We start from the raw sequence: 12526 nt of genomic DNA, 5'->3' as shown, positions 1-12526 counted from the left end.
ACATAGGCCCGATATTGCCATATTGTCAAGTTCTTCGCATGTTGAAAAAGTATCTACAGCACCCTGACACACATTCTCAGTTGAGAATAGCTTTTTGCCCTTGGCAGTTTGAGTTGCAGATACTGCTGTGCTATCAAGGGCACTGAACATCTTGAATGGATGAGGATTTGGCTGGAATACAGAGCATCTGTTTTAGAAAGATCAGGTTTTAGATGACAATTAGTCATCCAATTTGAGATGTTTGTCAGGAAAAATGTTTGAGAGGAAGGGAAAGACTTGGATATCATAAGAAAAGCAATAAAAAGCCATGAAAGATAAAATAATATAACCATGATATTTTATGTGAAGAGAAATCAGATGGGGAACAAGTACTGATCCCTGGAGGACTCCAAGCCTCAGATTTTGTGTTTAATTGGCCAAGATTCCAGCCTGGTGTTTTTACTTTCTCCTGGAATTTAAGCAAGAACAAACCATTTGCAGATACTGTATGCATTTTATGACAGCAGTTCACTTCTGATCTTTTAGAAACTTTCATTAAAGCAACTTGGAGCAACTAAATTAATAGACGTGCAATAAATGGACTTTGTATTCTGAGAAACATAAATTTCAGCTGTTACTCATTGTAATCTATGGCAAATACATTAAATATGCATTCATTATCTAGGTAATACCAATGCAGGATACGTGTGAGACTTGTGCATTTTAATTTTGTGCCAATCAGATAAGGTTATCATGGTCATGTATCATTTAGGCCTACCTGAGCAGATATTCATCTGGTAGTATAAATAGTGACGACACAGTTGGCAATAGAAAAAAATGACTAAGCATACAAAAAGAAAGCATTACAAATGCTAGGTCAACCAAGGGGCATTGAATAACAACCTCTCAAAGGTCTAGAAGCGTACTGATTTGTACATTTAATCCTCATTGCACTATTCCTGTTTGGTAGACTATGTGACGCTGAAGGGCTCAACGTGCACACCCTGCGGCCAAATATGAGAAACCTTTCACTGTACATTCAAAACTTCACAACTCCCCGTGTAATCACACCTAACTGAAAAGTTTAAAATTTGCTTTTACAACTTCGCTGCGAGTCTCAGGATTGTTATGACTGACAAAAAGTTGCACTAGTAGTGTATTTTGTGGTTGGTTTATTCTTAAGATACTCCTCTCCAGCCTGGCTGTCTACTTATAGGGTGAGTGGATCCCTGTGTTTGCGCGTGAGATAAGAACAGATCATTCACACTAACGCAGAGATAAGAAAAGATGCCTCTTTATTCCCTCTCTGGTGAACAGGAAAGGGTTCACACTCTGGGGTAAAGCTTCAAAACAAAGAATTTAAATTGAGGATACACTGCCCTTGTGGTTATCAAAAACATGGAGTATATACAATGGAAATGCTACAACTGGTTCCTCTCACTCAGAGTCAAGTTCAAATCCCATTTACTCTGAATGCCTGCACATAACAGGATTCATCACCACACACACACACACACACACACACACACACACTCGATTCTGACCTCTTACTACACTGCACCTTCCCAAAAGATCCCTCCCCTCATCAAGGGCTTGCAGCTGTCTCTCTGTGCACAACACACATTTGTGTGATGGGGCCAGAGCCAGACATGGTACACAGGGTGTCTCGGCCAATCAAAGACAAGTGCATTTGTGCGCAGAGAGAAGGCGGCTCATTGTTCATGGGGGTGTGGCTGGCCAGCCACCCTCCCTCCCTGCTAATTGTCACCCCGTCTCAGCTGTCCTTGTCCAGGGCAGTAGTGGCAAGCGTCACTGTAGTGACGGGCTGGCCCAGCCCATGCAGCTGCATCCTGGCCAGCTTCTTCTGCTCACACTCCGTCACCAGGTGGTTCAGCTCTGCCGCACTGTAGCCAATCAGGGTCTTCAGATCACACACAAACTTGTAGACAAAGCGCTTGCCTTGCACCTTGCAGATCATGTCCCCATCATAGTAGTATCTACAGAGTCAGACAGAAAGGCACAGTCAGAGCGCGCAGGCACTGGAAGGGACCACAGACACCATCAGTGGATATTAACTGACACATTATAAGAGGCTGAAATAATACAAGATATGACAAACTTAGAAGTGTTAAATGCCATACAAAGTGTCTGGGACACAGTGTGAGAAACTGAAAATAATGGAATACAAAAATGGGTTTCTGCCTTAGGTCACCAAAACAGCCCTACTAAGATAACTTTCTTAACAAGCGTCTAACACATTGCTCAATCCTAACAACAGACATTTCTGTAGACCTATTCACATGTCTGCATTTATAAGCAGATGGCTGGAAAAACCTGAGCGTTCATCTGTGCTTACAAACAAATGGGCAGAAAGACAGACAGTAGAGATGGGAAAACCTGAGAGCACGACTGAGCTTCTCGTAGTTCATGGTGGGCTTGTTCTTGCGCTGGCCCCACTTGTGAGCCACCAGCTCAGGCTGGTTCAGTTTGAATTCGCCATCATCGCCCACCCAGGAGATGCAGTCTCGAGCATCCTTGTCTGTAAGCAGCTCCAGCAGGAACTGCCACAGCTGGATCTGACCATTATTGCCTGACAGAAGGAACAACATGGTGAGGAAGCATATAATTTAGAAATTAAAAGGAAAGCACTGACATACACTATATAGAAAAAAGTATTCAGACGCCTGACCATTATACCAACAGGGACTGTAATGACATTGTATTCAAATACATATTTACTTTAATATGGAGTTGGTCCCCCTTTTGCAGCTATAACAGCTTCCACTCTTCTTGAAAGGCTTTCCACAAGATTTTGGAGTGTTTCTGTGGGAATTTGTGCCCATTCATTCTGTAGAGCATTTATGAGGTCAGGCACTGATGTTGGACGAGAAGGCCTGGCTCGTAATCTCCATTCCAGTTCACCCCAAAGGTGCTTGATGGGGTTGAGGTCAGGGCTCTGTGTGGGCCAGTCAAGTTCTTCCACACCGAACTCATCAAACCATGTCTTTATAGTCCTTGCTTTGTGCACTGGGGCACAGTCGTGTTGGAATAGAAAAGGGCCTTCCCCAAACTGTTGCCACAAAGTTGGAAGCATAGCATTGTCCAAAATGTCTTGGTATACTGAAGCATTAAGATTTCCCTTCACTGGAGATAAGGGGCCAAGCCCAAACCCTGAAAAACAGCGCCATACCATTATTCCTCCTCCACCAAACTTCACAGTTGGCACAATGCAGTCAGGCAGGTAACGTTCTCCCGGCATCCGCCAAACCCAGACTGCCAAACAGAGAAGCGTGATTCGTCACTCCACAGAACACGTATCCACTGCTCCACAGTCCAGTGTCTGTGTGCTTTACACCACTCCATCCAACGCTTGGCATTGGACTTGATGTGAGGCTTGCATGCAGCTGCTCGGCCATGGAAACCATTCCATGAAGTTCCCGCTGCACAGTTTTTGTGCTTACATTAATGCCAGTGGAAGTTCGGAACTCTTCAGCTATGGAATCAGCAGAGCGTTGGCGACTTTTACGCACCATGAGCCTTGGCAGTCGTTGACCCCGCTCTGTGATTTTACGTGGTCTTCCGCTTCATGGCTGAGTTGCTGTTGTTCCTAAACGCTTCCACTTTCTAATAATATCACTTACAGTTGACCGTGGAATATCCAGCAGGGATGAAATTTCACCAACCGTCTTATTGCAAAGGTGGCATCCTATCACAGTACCACGCTTGAAGTCACTGAACTCTTCAGAACGACCCATTTTGTATCACAAATGTTTGCAAATGGAGACTGCATGGCTAGGTGATTGATTTTATACACCTGTGGCAACGTGTCTGATTGAAACACCTGAATTCAATAATTAACAGGTGTGGCCAAATACTTTTGTCCATATAGTGTACCTTGCATTTCACACAGCCAACTGTACCATGGGCTGAGACCACAGAGCCAACACACACATACTCAGTGAGATTGCAATACACACACTGTCATTATCACTGTGAATGTGATTACACATGCAACACACTCTGTCTCTCTCTCTCTGTACCAGTGCGATTTCCTGGTGAACTGCGGTCCTCTCCCCCAGCGATGCGGGGTGATCTCTGCACTTTGCTCTGCTTGGTGGCCAGGACCTTGATGGTGGGGGGTGGAGCCTGCTGCACGGAAGCGGGGATGATCTGCACCGCTGAAGGTGGGAACACCGCACAAACATGTGAGACACGTGGAACATACACGCAAGATGGAAGTAAGGTGTGACTCATTTCATACAAATACAGGTGATGAGCTCTCCAAGGGCACCAACAGAGACTCACGTTGGTCAATGGTCACTGTGGCAATCTGGCCAGACTGGTCCTGACTGGCCAGCACATCTGCAAAGGGCATTCAGGTGAAAATTAGGACTTTAATCAAATCGTAAGCTAGATGAAAAACAGCACACAATCACAACAGTGTTGGTCTCAAACTATCATCAAACACTTCCCCCAAATTCTCAGATACAGTCACACCAACACAAGTTGCACATCTGTGCATCTCCACCACACACACACGCACACATGTAGTACCGTTACTCACACTTGCGCAGCAGCTCCAAGTGGCTCCACAGTATCTCTCCATGGGGGACCCTCTGTAAGAAATCCTCTTGGGTGAACCCGCAGAGCTCCCGCCCGGAGATGTGGATGCCTCCCACATCTACATCCACCATGCTGAACTCTTTCATCACCCACACCGCCCAATGGATCACTTGGTCTGCACTCCACTGTACCGGGTCTGAAATGTCATATTGTCACATATCACACAAACAGAAAGAGATAATGTAATACAGCACATCAGACACCCACAGAGATTGGTCTAGCCATGCATCACCCCAAAAAAGAGACATACCATCATCTGTCATACCTACAAAGAGGGGTACTGTGATGAAGTGAACTGCACACTCAGACAGATACCCTACTTTCATATATCACACCCAGAAACCCAGAGTTTTGTGAACGCCAACTCACCATAGGGGATACCCAATCGGACCTGCTCCTTACGGTACCCCTCGAGAGCTGCTGCCCAACGCGTCACCTGCTCTGAGGTTTCGTCTGCAATGACGGAGCGGTCCAAGGCGATCACCTGCCCCTCCTCTACTAGCTGCCCATCCTCGCCAGCAGCTGCATCAGGATCAATTACCACTTCCACTGTCTCCACCGGCTTCACGATCTCCAGAATATTCAGCCTGGGCTCCACGCCTGAAGGGGGACAGCACAGTCGATCACAGATGTCATTGTATCAAAATAACTGATGCCAGTTTGTTTAAAACATCTTGTGTGTGAGATACCTTGTCTGGAGATGACCTGCACACTGAGCTGGACGGTGCCATCTGTCTTAACTCCCTGGTCAAACAGGCTGTGGTCGGGATCCAGCTAAAGAAGGAGGGGGAAACAGAGTTAATACGTAAAAATACAAACACATGTATAAACTTTCCAGCAGGCAAAAAAAAAACATGCAGAGCACCTGGATGTCCTGAAGACAGATTTCATGACCATCCAATGAGCACTGGAGGCGGGGCTCCAGCAGCTTCTTCAGATTGCCAATGGGTTCATTGATGTCGATGGCTTGTGTAACAAACTCGGCGGTTGTGATGGTTTGCTCCTCAACGCTGGAGTAGACACACACACACACATATATACACCCACGTTAGGATACAATGGGTCGAAATGCATGTGTGCTCCTTCAAACAGTGGCTTTCTCACATAATGTATATGAAAGGTAACGGTATGATTCACCCAGAAAAACAAGAAAACATTAGCACCCATTGTTCTAAGAAATCTTCAACAATAAGGGTCATCCGTTATTTTGCTGTGTGTCCAGTGTGACATTATCTGGACTGACTTCCATTTACAAACACAGACATGTGTACACCCATGCATGAAAACACACACACACACTCAGCTTACCCCTCCTCCATGCATTCTTGCTTCTCCTGCCCATCAATCTCAATTTCTATCAGTTCCTCCGTTTCTCCTTTGGACATGGCTGATGCCAAGCCTGGTCAGCTGAAGGAGAGAGAGACACCAGGGTCACAGACAGGCAGCAGGGAAAGTAGAGGGAGACTGGGACAGTTTGCTCTAGGGTTGCAAAATCAACTGTGTAGTTCTGAGTGGGACTTGGAGAGATATAATCGCAGTCTGAGGTACAATGCGAAATGCCACACTCTCAAATGTCTAACATATGTGAACCTGGTTTACACTGCAATCTGTGGCAGTGAAACCCTTCTGCCATTATCCTCAACGTTAATCCTGCCAATATCACAATCCACTTTAAGGACCCCTTTTTATCAAGTGCACCGCACATTGCACGACTAACTGTAACTAAACACGACAATGTTATGTTTAAATGACTGAACTATGTGCACTCATTAAGTGCATTTCGACCACTTCATGTGTTAACAGTAGCCATGGAACACAGGAATGTACCAATACGTCTTTTAGCTATTTAAGACATTTATTTGAGCTATAGGTTTTAACACAATAAATTATCAAAGCAATGTTTGTACTGTTACTGTGTCTCCGTCTCCATAGGAAGCCGCTACCACCTCTAGAATTTGGAACGGTCATACGTTTGGGTTAGTGGAATGATGGATCGCCGACTACGCAAACCCGAGGCTTCATCATCGTCTGCTAGGCCTAATGGTTAGCTATATATATATATATATATATATATATATATATATAACACACATTAATGATTGCGCTACCCAGTATTTACGAAGATACAGATATTTCAGCTTTCTAAAACCACCCGCATCATTGTCTTCTGCGACGACTCATACAACTAGCTAGCTACGCACCAAACTAGCTAAGTGACGGAGCCATTCGCCGAAAGCAGACAGGATTTGTTGACCGAGAGAGGGAACCGCGCCCTGCACTGAGGGTCACACATTTTGCATCGACTACGAAAAAAGTTAGATTATAACAGAACAGGTTATCGCTTTGCGTTCGGTGCGGTCTTCAAATTCATTGTCCGCCGGACATTTCTTTCAAATGTGGAAAGTTAAAACGGAAATGGAAGAAACGGAAACAAAACAAAAGACGGGTAATGTAAAGCAGGCCGGAAATCCTGGCAACGCTGGCAGCTAGCAAGCGACATTTATTTCAACAAGCCGGAGGCATTTCCGAACGTGCATTTAGAAAGGTCCATGGCTAAAGATAATTTGCTGTTTTACCACGTATATTAAAACACGAAAAACACCTGCTTCAACGTTCGCTAGCTATTTCTTCAACTTCAGACTTCAAGGTAAAATCAAGTGATCTAGCGACACATTAGCTAGGCAATGAGATGCACAGCAACCTAACTAACGAAGCCAGTCACATTTTCATTGGCACACTCACTGTAATTCGGGTCTTAACTGATGAAGGTTAGTTTCTTTGTTCCTACATGTAAGCAAATAGCTAGCTAGTTCTTTGAAGTGAAGAGACCCCAAGAGTAGACCACGTTAGAAAATGTGCTAAGGTTGCTACGCTCCGTGGCCTTTTATTCACAATATCTAGTCTAGCAACACATTTGACTAGCCAGCCAACTTAGCTGGTTTATTTGCTAGATAGCTGGCTCACGTGTTAATGTAAACATAGCGACTTCTGTCAAACAAAGAGTCATTATAGTGTTGTTTTACAAAATGTTGCTCGGTAGTTTGCAAGCGATTGTCCCGCCAAACAAGCTAAGTGGCTAGCTAACAAGCTGAACTTGTGCGGGATTCCAGCGCTAAACTTATCTCGTTGGCTACCATCCATGGAGTTGAAAGAAACTAAAACCAAAGTGAATAACAAACAAAGTCATGTATATTTTGGCTGTTTCCCACCTCATGCATTTTAAACGTACCTCTTGGAGAAATTATTCCGCAAAGGTGATGCAGAAGAATAGCTAGTTCAGTAGCAGTGACGGTAGAGTCCCCCGGAGGCTAAATTCACCCACTCCGTTTGGTCTGCGTAGGGCTGGAGGGGGAGGGGGTAAACATAAATAACCACAAGAGATGCGCATTTCTTTTACAATCAAAGCAAACATTGAGCAGCGCTAGAAAATGTAGGTGTGTTCGACAAAGCTTTCTTTTGGACATTAAATAAAAACGTGTTACGGTCACTATAAAACAACTTTAGAGTGGATGTTAGACTACATATAACCAAAAGTCCATACGTTTTCTTCCCGTGACGCCCTTACAGGTTTACATAGAGAAACTCTGAAAGTGCAGTGTATGTCAGTTTAATTAATTCAATACGCCGAGCACACAACCAATGAAGTAACGTGCTATCGGGTTTATATAAGGCGGCAGATAAATGATAGCTTGATTTTATTTCACCCTTAATTTGCATCTCGCCCATAATGCACGGCGAGTGTCGGTCAGCCATGTTTGTGTCGCGTTAGCCAACCGTAGGTGCTGTGCGAGGACGAGCGTCACCTACAAGGTCAGTGTTATTTTTTTTTATTATTGTTATTAAACTTACTCTACTGTGTAGTTGTCTAGGTGAATATATAGTCTGAAATACGTGAACAGCAAGTTCATATTTTGTTACCAACTACTGAAATGTTTAGATATTTGAGCATTGGAACATCGGTGTCCCGTCGCAGTAAACTGCTAGTTGTGAAGCTTAGTAGAATCACCAGTAGAAAAAATTAAAATTATACACACACACAGTGATGTGTGTTATAGATGTTACGTGGGTCAGTTACCGAACGAGTTTCGAACCGGAGTTCTTACTGCTTCCTGGCCAGCGTCGTTACCAGTTCAGCTAAAGCCAATTTGCCCGTACCCACATGTGCATTCTATGTGGTAGCTTCTAGCACTTTGTTTCACATTTATTCATTTGGCAGACGCTTTTATCCAAAGCGACTTACATAGGTTACAGTTCTTCACAATGTTATCCATTTATACAGCTGGATATTTACTGTGGGTTAAGTACCTTGCGGTTACGAGTCCTGCTCCTTAACCACTATGCTACACTGCTGTTTTAATCTATGTATTTGTTTGTTTTGCTTTGTTTTTGTGACAAAGTAGTGGCCTTTTTGCGACAGCTGCTGTCATCTCTGTTTGAATGATAGAATGGCGTTGCGCCGATTGTTCCAGTTTTCCGCCCTACTCCGCTCAGCCATGGCAGTTACCGTGCGCAGGAACTTGGCCCTGTCAGCCGTTGTTTTCAATCGGGCTAAAGAACTGGACCCTGTTCAGAAACTGTTCTTGGACAGGATCCACGACTATAACGCCAAGAGCAAGTGAGTTGAAAACCCTCTTCTCCCTCACTCCTAGACATTCTACATTAGAAGCCCATGGTTGTGTTTTTAGGGTTAGTATAACCCATGAGCCGTGGTACTGTCAACATTTGGCCAGCACATGCCACGGACCTCCATTACTAGGGGAGAGTACCAGGTGCCTTATTTGTGCTTTGCTCTCACAGGGCATCAGGTGAAGTGGTGGATGCTGGACCAGCATATCAGAAGAACCTGTCTGAGGAAATGACCAAACTGCAGCGACTCTACGGTGGCAGTGACCTCACCAAATTCCCAACCTTCAAATTCCCAGGTGAGTTGGAACATTACTGGTGTATAGCATAGTCTTATATCCTATGTTTGCAGAATAAGTTTGGAATTTATTAGTTATTTCAAAGCACATCTTGGCACACTACAAATCACTCAGAGGAATTTTAGAGTTGAGGGCTGCTTTCCTACATTATTGTCATTTAGCAGGTATTCTTTTTCAGACTTACCTAGGTTACAATTTTATAGATTTATACAGCTGCATATTTAATAAGGAAATGGTCAGCTAAGTACCTTGTCCAAAGGTACAACAGCAGTGTACCAACAGGAGAACCAACCTTTTGTTAACAGGCCTGCTCCTTTACTACTATGCCATACTACTGATCAAAAGTTATGCAGTTCATAGACTGCAAGTGGCATACACCTTTTTGCTGTACACAGTAAAGTGTTCTTATGCCTGTACATCACAGTGTGCAAGATTAGCAAGTATGTGTATTTTGAACATGCCTATATTTAGGGATGCACGATATTGTATATATATATATATATATATGTGTACAGATGCCGATGGTCTGTTATTTCCCATCACATTCTCTCTTTATGGAACTGCAATATTTATTCTGAATGAGCAGAGACACAAAATGTACAGAAAATGTTATTCGCTGGCCTGTGTCGTTGTGTAAGTGTCCAAACACAAAAATTACACCCTCTGTTCAGTCCCAGAGCAAGAACTAGGCGATCACAGGTTGTCTTGTTTTATCTCCCATTGCCGTCTCTGCTTCCTGAGCCACGTTATTTAAATTTTTTCACACGCCCCCTCCAGAAGCAGAGAAAAGCTTAGCAGCACACAGCTAGCATCCTCCCAGGGTGAGAAACTTAGCTAGGGGTTGGTCAAAACCATTAGGACCTCCGTTCGAGTCCGAGAGCACGAGCTGGGCTATATCAGGCTGTCATGTTTTATTTCTCATCACATTCTCTACTTACCAAGCTGCAATATTCAAACAATGGTCTCACGCCCTTCCGGAAGCAAATAGAAGCTTAGCAGCACTCAGCTAGTATCCTCCCTGGGTGAGAAACCTAGCTAGGGGCTCGGTGGAAGCCATTAGGCCCTCCATTCGAGTCCCAAAGCACAAGCTCGGCGATCGCGGGCTGTCTTGTTTCATTTCAAATCGCATTCTCTCCTTTCGGAGCCGCGTTATTTAAAAATGGTCTCGTGCCCCTCCAGAAGCAGAGAAAAGCTTAGCAGCATACAGCTAGCATCCTCCCAGAGTGATAAACTTGGCTATATATTTTACCCCTCCTCGCATCACTGGTGCTTTACAAACATTGCAAATAGCAATTTTGTCTAAATCTCTTTCAGATACTTCGAAATACTTCCATACAGCTTGTTGCTGGCGCTCACAATAAACATTTGGCGTCACCGCGTGCGCATAGTTAATGCACCAGGCACATCGGCAGAAATTTTTCATATCTGCCGACGCCGATTATTAACTTAAGTTTTTATCAGCTGATACTGAGTGCATCCCTACCTGTACTAATTCTGCTCATGGTAGTTGCATCTGTTTACTGGTATTGTCAGTCCTGATGAAAAAGCTTTTGTTGGGATTTATAGTTGGGGGGGGGGGGGGGGGGGGCATAGCTTGAAACAGCAAATGAAAATGCATGGCAGGGACTTCATTATTTCATGTAATTCATGAGCATTATTTAAAAACAATTATCCCCTCTTTTTCAGAACCCAAGTTGGACAATGTATCGCCCAAGTGAGAAATACACTTGTCAGTGTGTGTCCGTGTGTCTCCTTCTTTCTTTTGACTACTAATTATTTAATAAATGAAACTGTATTAAACACTGGGTGTGGTAAGATATGTTTTTATCAGTGGGACTGGTGTGAACGATGTACTGTGTTTGTGGGAACCTGTATAGTGCATACAAACATATTGCACTTTCCCTGCACTGTCATCTCGTAGTTTCATTGGTCATCCTCTTAAGGACAGACTGTGCGCCCTGTCCTAGAATAGATAGCATGGGTCATTACTCACACTAGGCCAGGTTGCCTTGTACCGTGCCCGAACATGATTGTCCCCACTCCCCTGCTGGCCTGCGCTCACATTGCGCTTAACGTTCCGGGCCCGAGCACACTTATGTCATCACGATGCAACTTTTTGTGTTGAAGAAAAGCGCTCTCGGACAGCACAATGGAGTTCATGATTGTACTTACTTTGTGGCTTATTTGGAGTGACACACGGCCCTCTCACATGCCTTATAGATGTATCATTATGCAACGCAGCGATTTTCATTTAATCGTGCTGCACATATAAGATTTTTACGGAGGCAACTGACGTTCCAGTCATGCTAAGGGACAGACCAATATGTTGTGTCAGATAACAGTAGCCTAATCACAACAATGTTAGCTACTGTTAACCAGTTAGGGCTACTACTTGTTTGTGCGCTACTGTCATCATTACAACAACAAGCATCTTCTAATACTGCTTGGATAGTACACTTTTCAATTCATTCGAGAACATTTGGGTTAATAACGGGTCTCGTTCTCACCTTACTGATGAACGTGAATCGTAGTTGGCGAGTAAAGCCAAATTCCTCCCTCAACGTCAGCTGCCTCCGTAAAAAAATCTTCATATACTTGCAGCACGATTAACTGAAAATCGCTGCGTTGCATAATCGATGCTAACTGGCTGGGGAGCTAACGTTAGCTATCTCGCGATAGATTTGACAAACATAGCTAGTTAGCTAACAGGCTACCTATCTGAACGATTGTTGAAGATTAGCTACTTAAACAGGTTGGCTGCTTCCTTTGTGATACTCTGATTAAGCCCCTGAGAACAGCAATGCTTACATCGCCACGTAAAGTATGGTTAGTTTTATTTCACTTGCTAGTAATCAAGCTAATGTGGGGATCCACAGAGTTATTTTAGGTATAGATCTACAGAACTAACCAATCGAATTTTGGAGGTAGCCAGCTTGTTATAAGGAAGTCAGCTGGCTAATCAAATGATGGTTTAAAGAAATTATTATAAGTGGGCGTGTAAC

The 12526-nt window shown here is 44.0% G+C and overlaps 2 protein-coding genes across 8 annotated transcripts; one reads left to right on the top strand and one right to left on the bottom strand.

Moving 5' to 3' along the window:
* Positions 1 to 1257: 1257 nt before the first annotated feature.
* Positions 1258 to 8223, bottom strand: gabpa (GA binding protein transcription factor subunit alpha). Of its 5 annotated transcripts, XM_036540570.1 has the most exons (11): positions 8144 to 8223; positions 7832 to 7944; positions 5911 to 6009; positions 5468 to 5612; positions 5292 to 5376; positions 4972 to 5202; positions 4544 to 4738; positions 4285 to 4341; positions 4020 to 4157; positions 2377 to 2569; positions 1258 to 1976 (listed from the first exon to the last, which is right to left on the bottom strand). In XM_036540570.1, exons 3-11 carry the CDS (start codon positions 5985 to 5987, stop codon positions 1754 to 1756), a joined length of 1344 nt encoding a protein of 447 aa, XP_036396463.1. In that variant the 5' UTR covers positions 5988 to 6009; positions 7832 to 7944; positions 8144 to 8223; the 3' UTR covers positions 1258 to 1753. The 5 variants fall into 5 exon arrangements, with proteins under 5 accessions (XP_036396463.1, XP_036396461.1, XP_036396465.1 ...); XM_036540568.1 differs by lacking the exon at positions 8144 to 8223 and having other exon boundaries at positions 7832 to 8022; XM_036540572.1 differs by lacking the exons at positions 7832 to 7944; positions 8144 to 8223 and adding an exon at positions 7345 to 7821.
* Positions 7111 to 11304, top strand: atp5pf (ATP synthase peripheral stalk subunit F6). Of its 3 annotated transcripts, none has more exons than XM_036540574.1 (4): positions 7111 to 7249; positions 9047 to 9217; positions 9400 to 9524; positions 11211 to 11304. In XM_036540574.1, the coding sequence occupies exons 2-4, from the start codon at positions 9048 to 9050 to the stop codon at positions 11240 to 11242; spliced, it is 327 nt and encodes a 108-aa protein (XP_036396467.1). In that variant the 5' UTR covers positions 7111 to 7249; position 9047; the 3' UTR covers positions 11243 to 11304. The 3 variants fall into 3 exon arrangements, with proteins under 3 accessions (XP_036396467.1, XP_036396469.1, XP_036396468.1); XM_036540576.1 differs by lacking the exon at positions 7111 to 7249 and adding an exon at positions 8327 to 8412 and having other exon boundaries at positions 9003 to 9217; XM_036540575.1 differs by lacking the exon at positions 7111 to 7249 and adding an exon at positions 8338 to 8412.
* The last annotated feature ends 1222 nt before the right edge of the window (positions 11305 to 12526 follow it).

The sequence above is a fragment of the Megalops cyprinoides genome, chromosome 11 (genome assembly GCF_013368585.1).
Source record: "Megalops cyprinoides isolate fMegCyp1 chromosome 11, fMegCyp1.pri, whole genome shotgun sequence".
In the NCBI taxonomy this organism is placed as follows: Eukaryota; Metazoa; Chordata; class Actinopteri; order Elopiformes; family Megalopidae; genus Megalops; species Megalops cyprinoides.
Note: the sequence above shows the minus strand (reverse complement) of the source record. Positions and strands in the feature narration are given on the sequence as shown.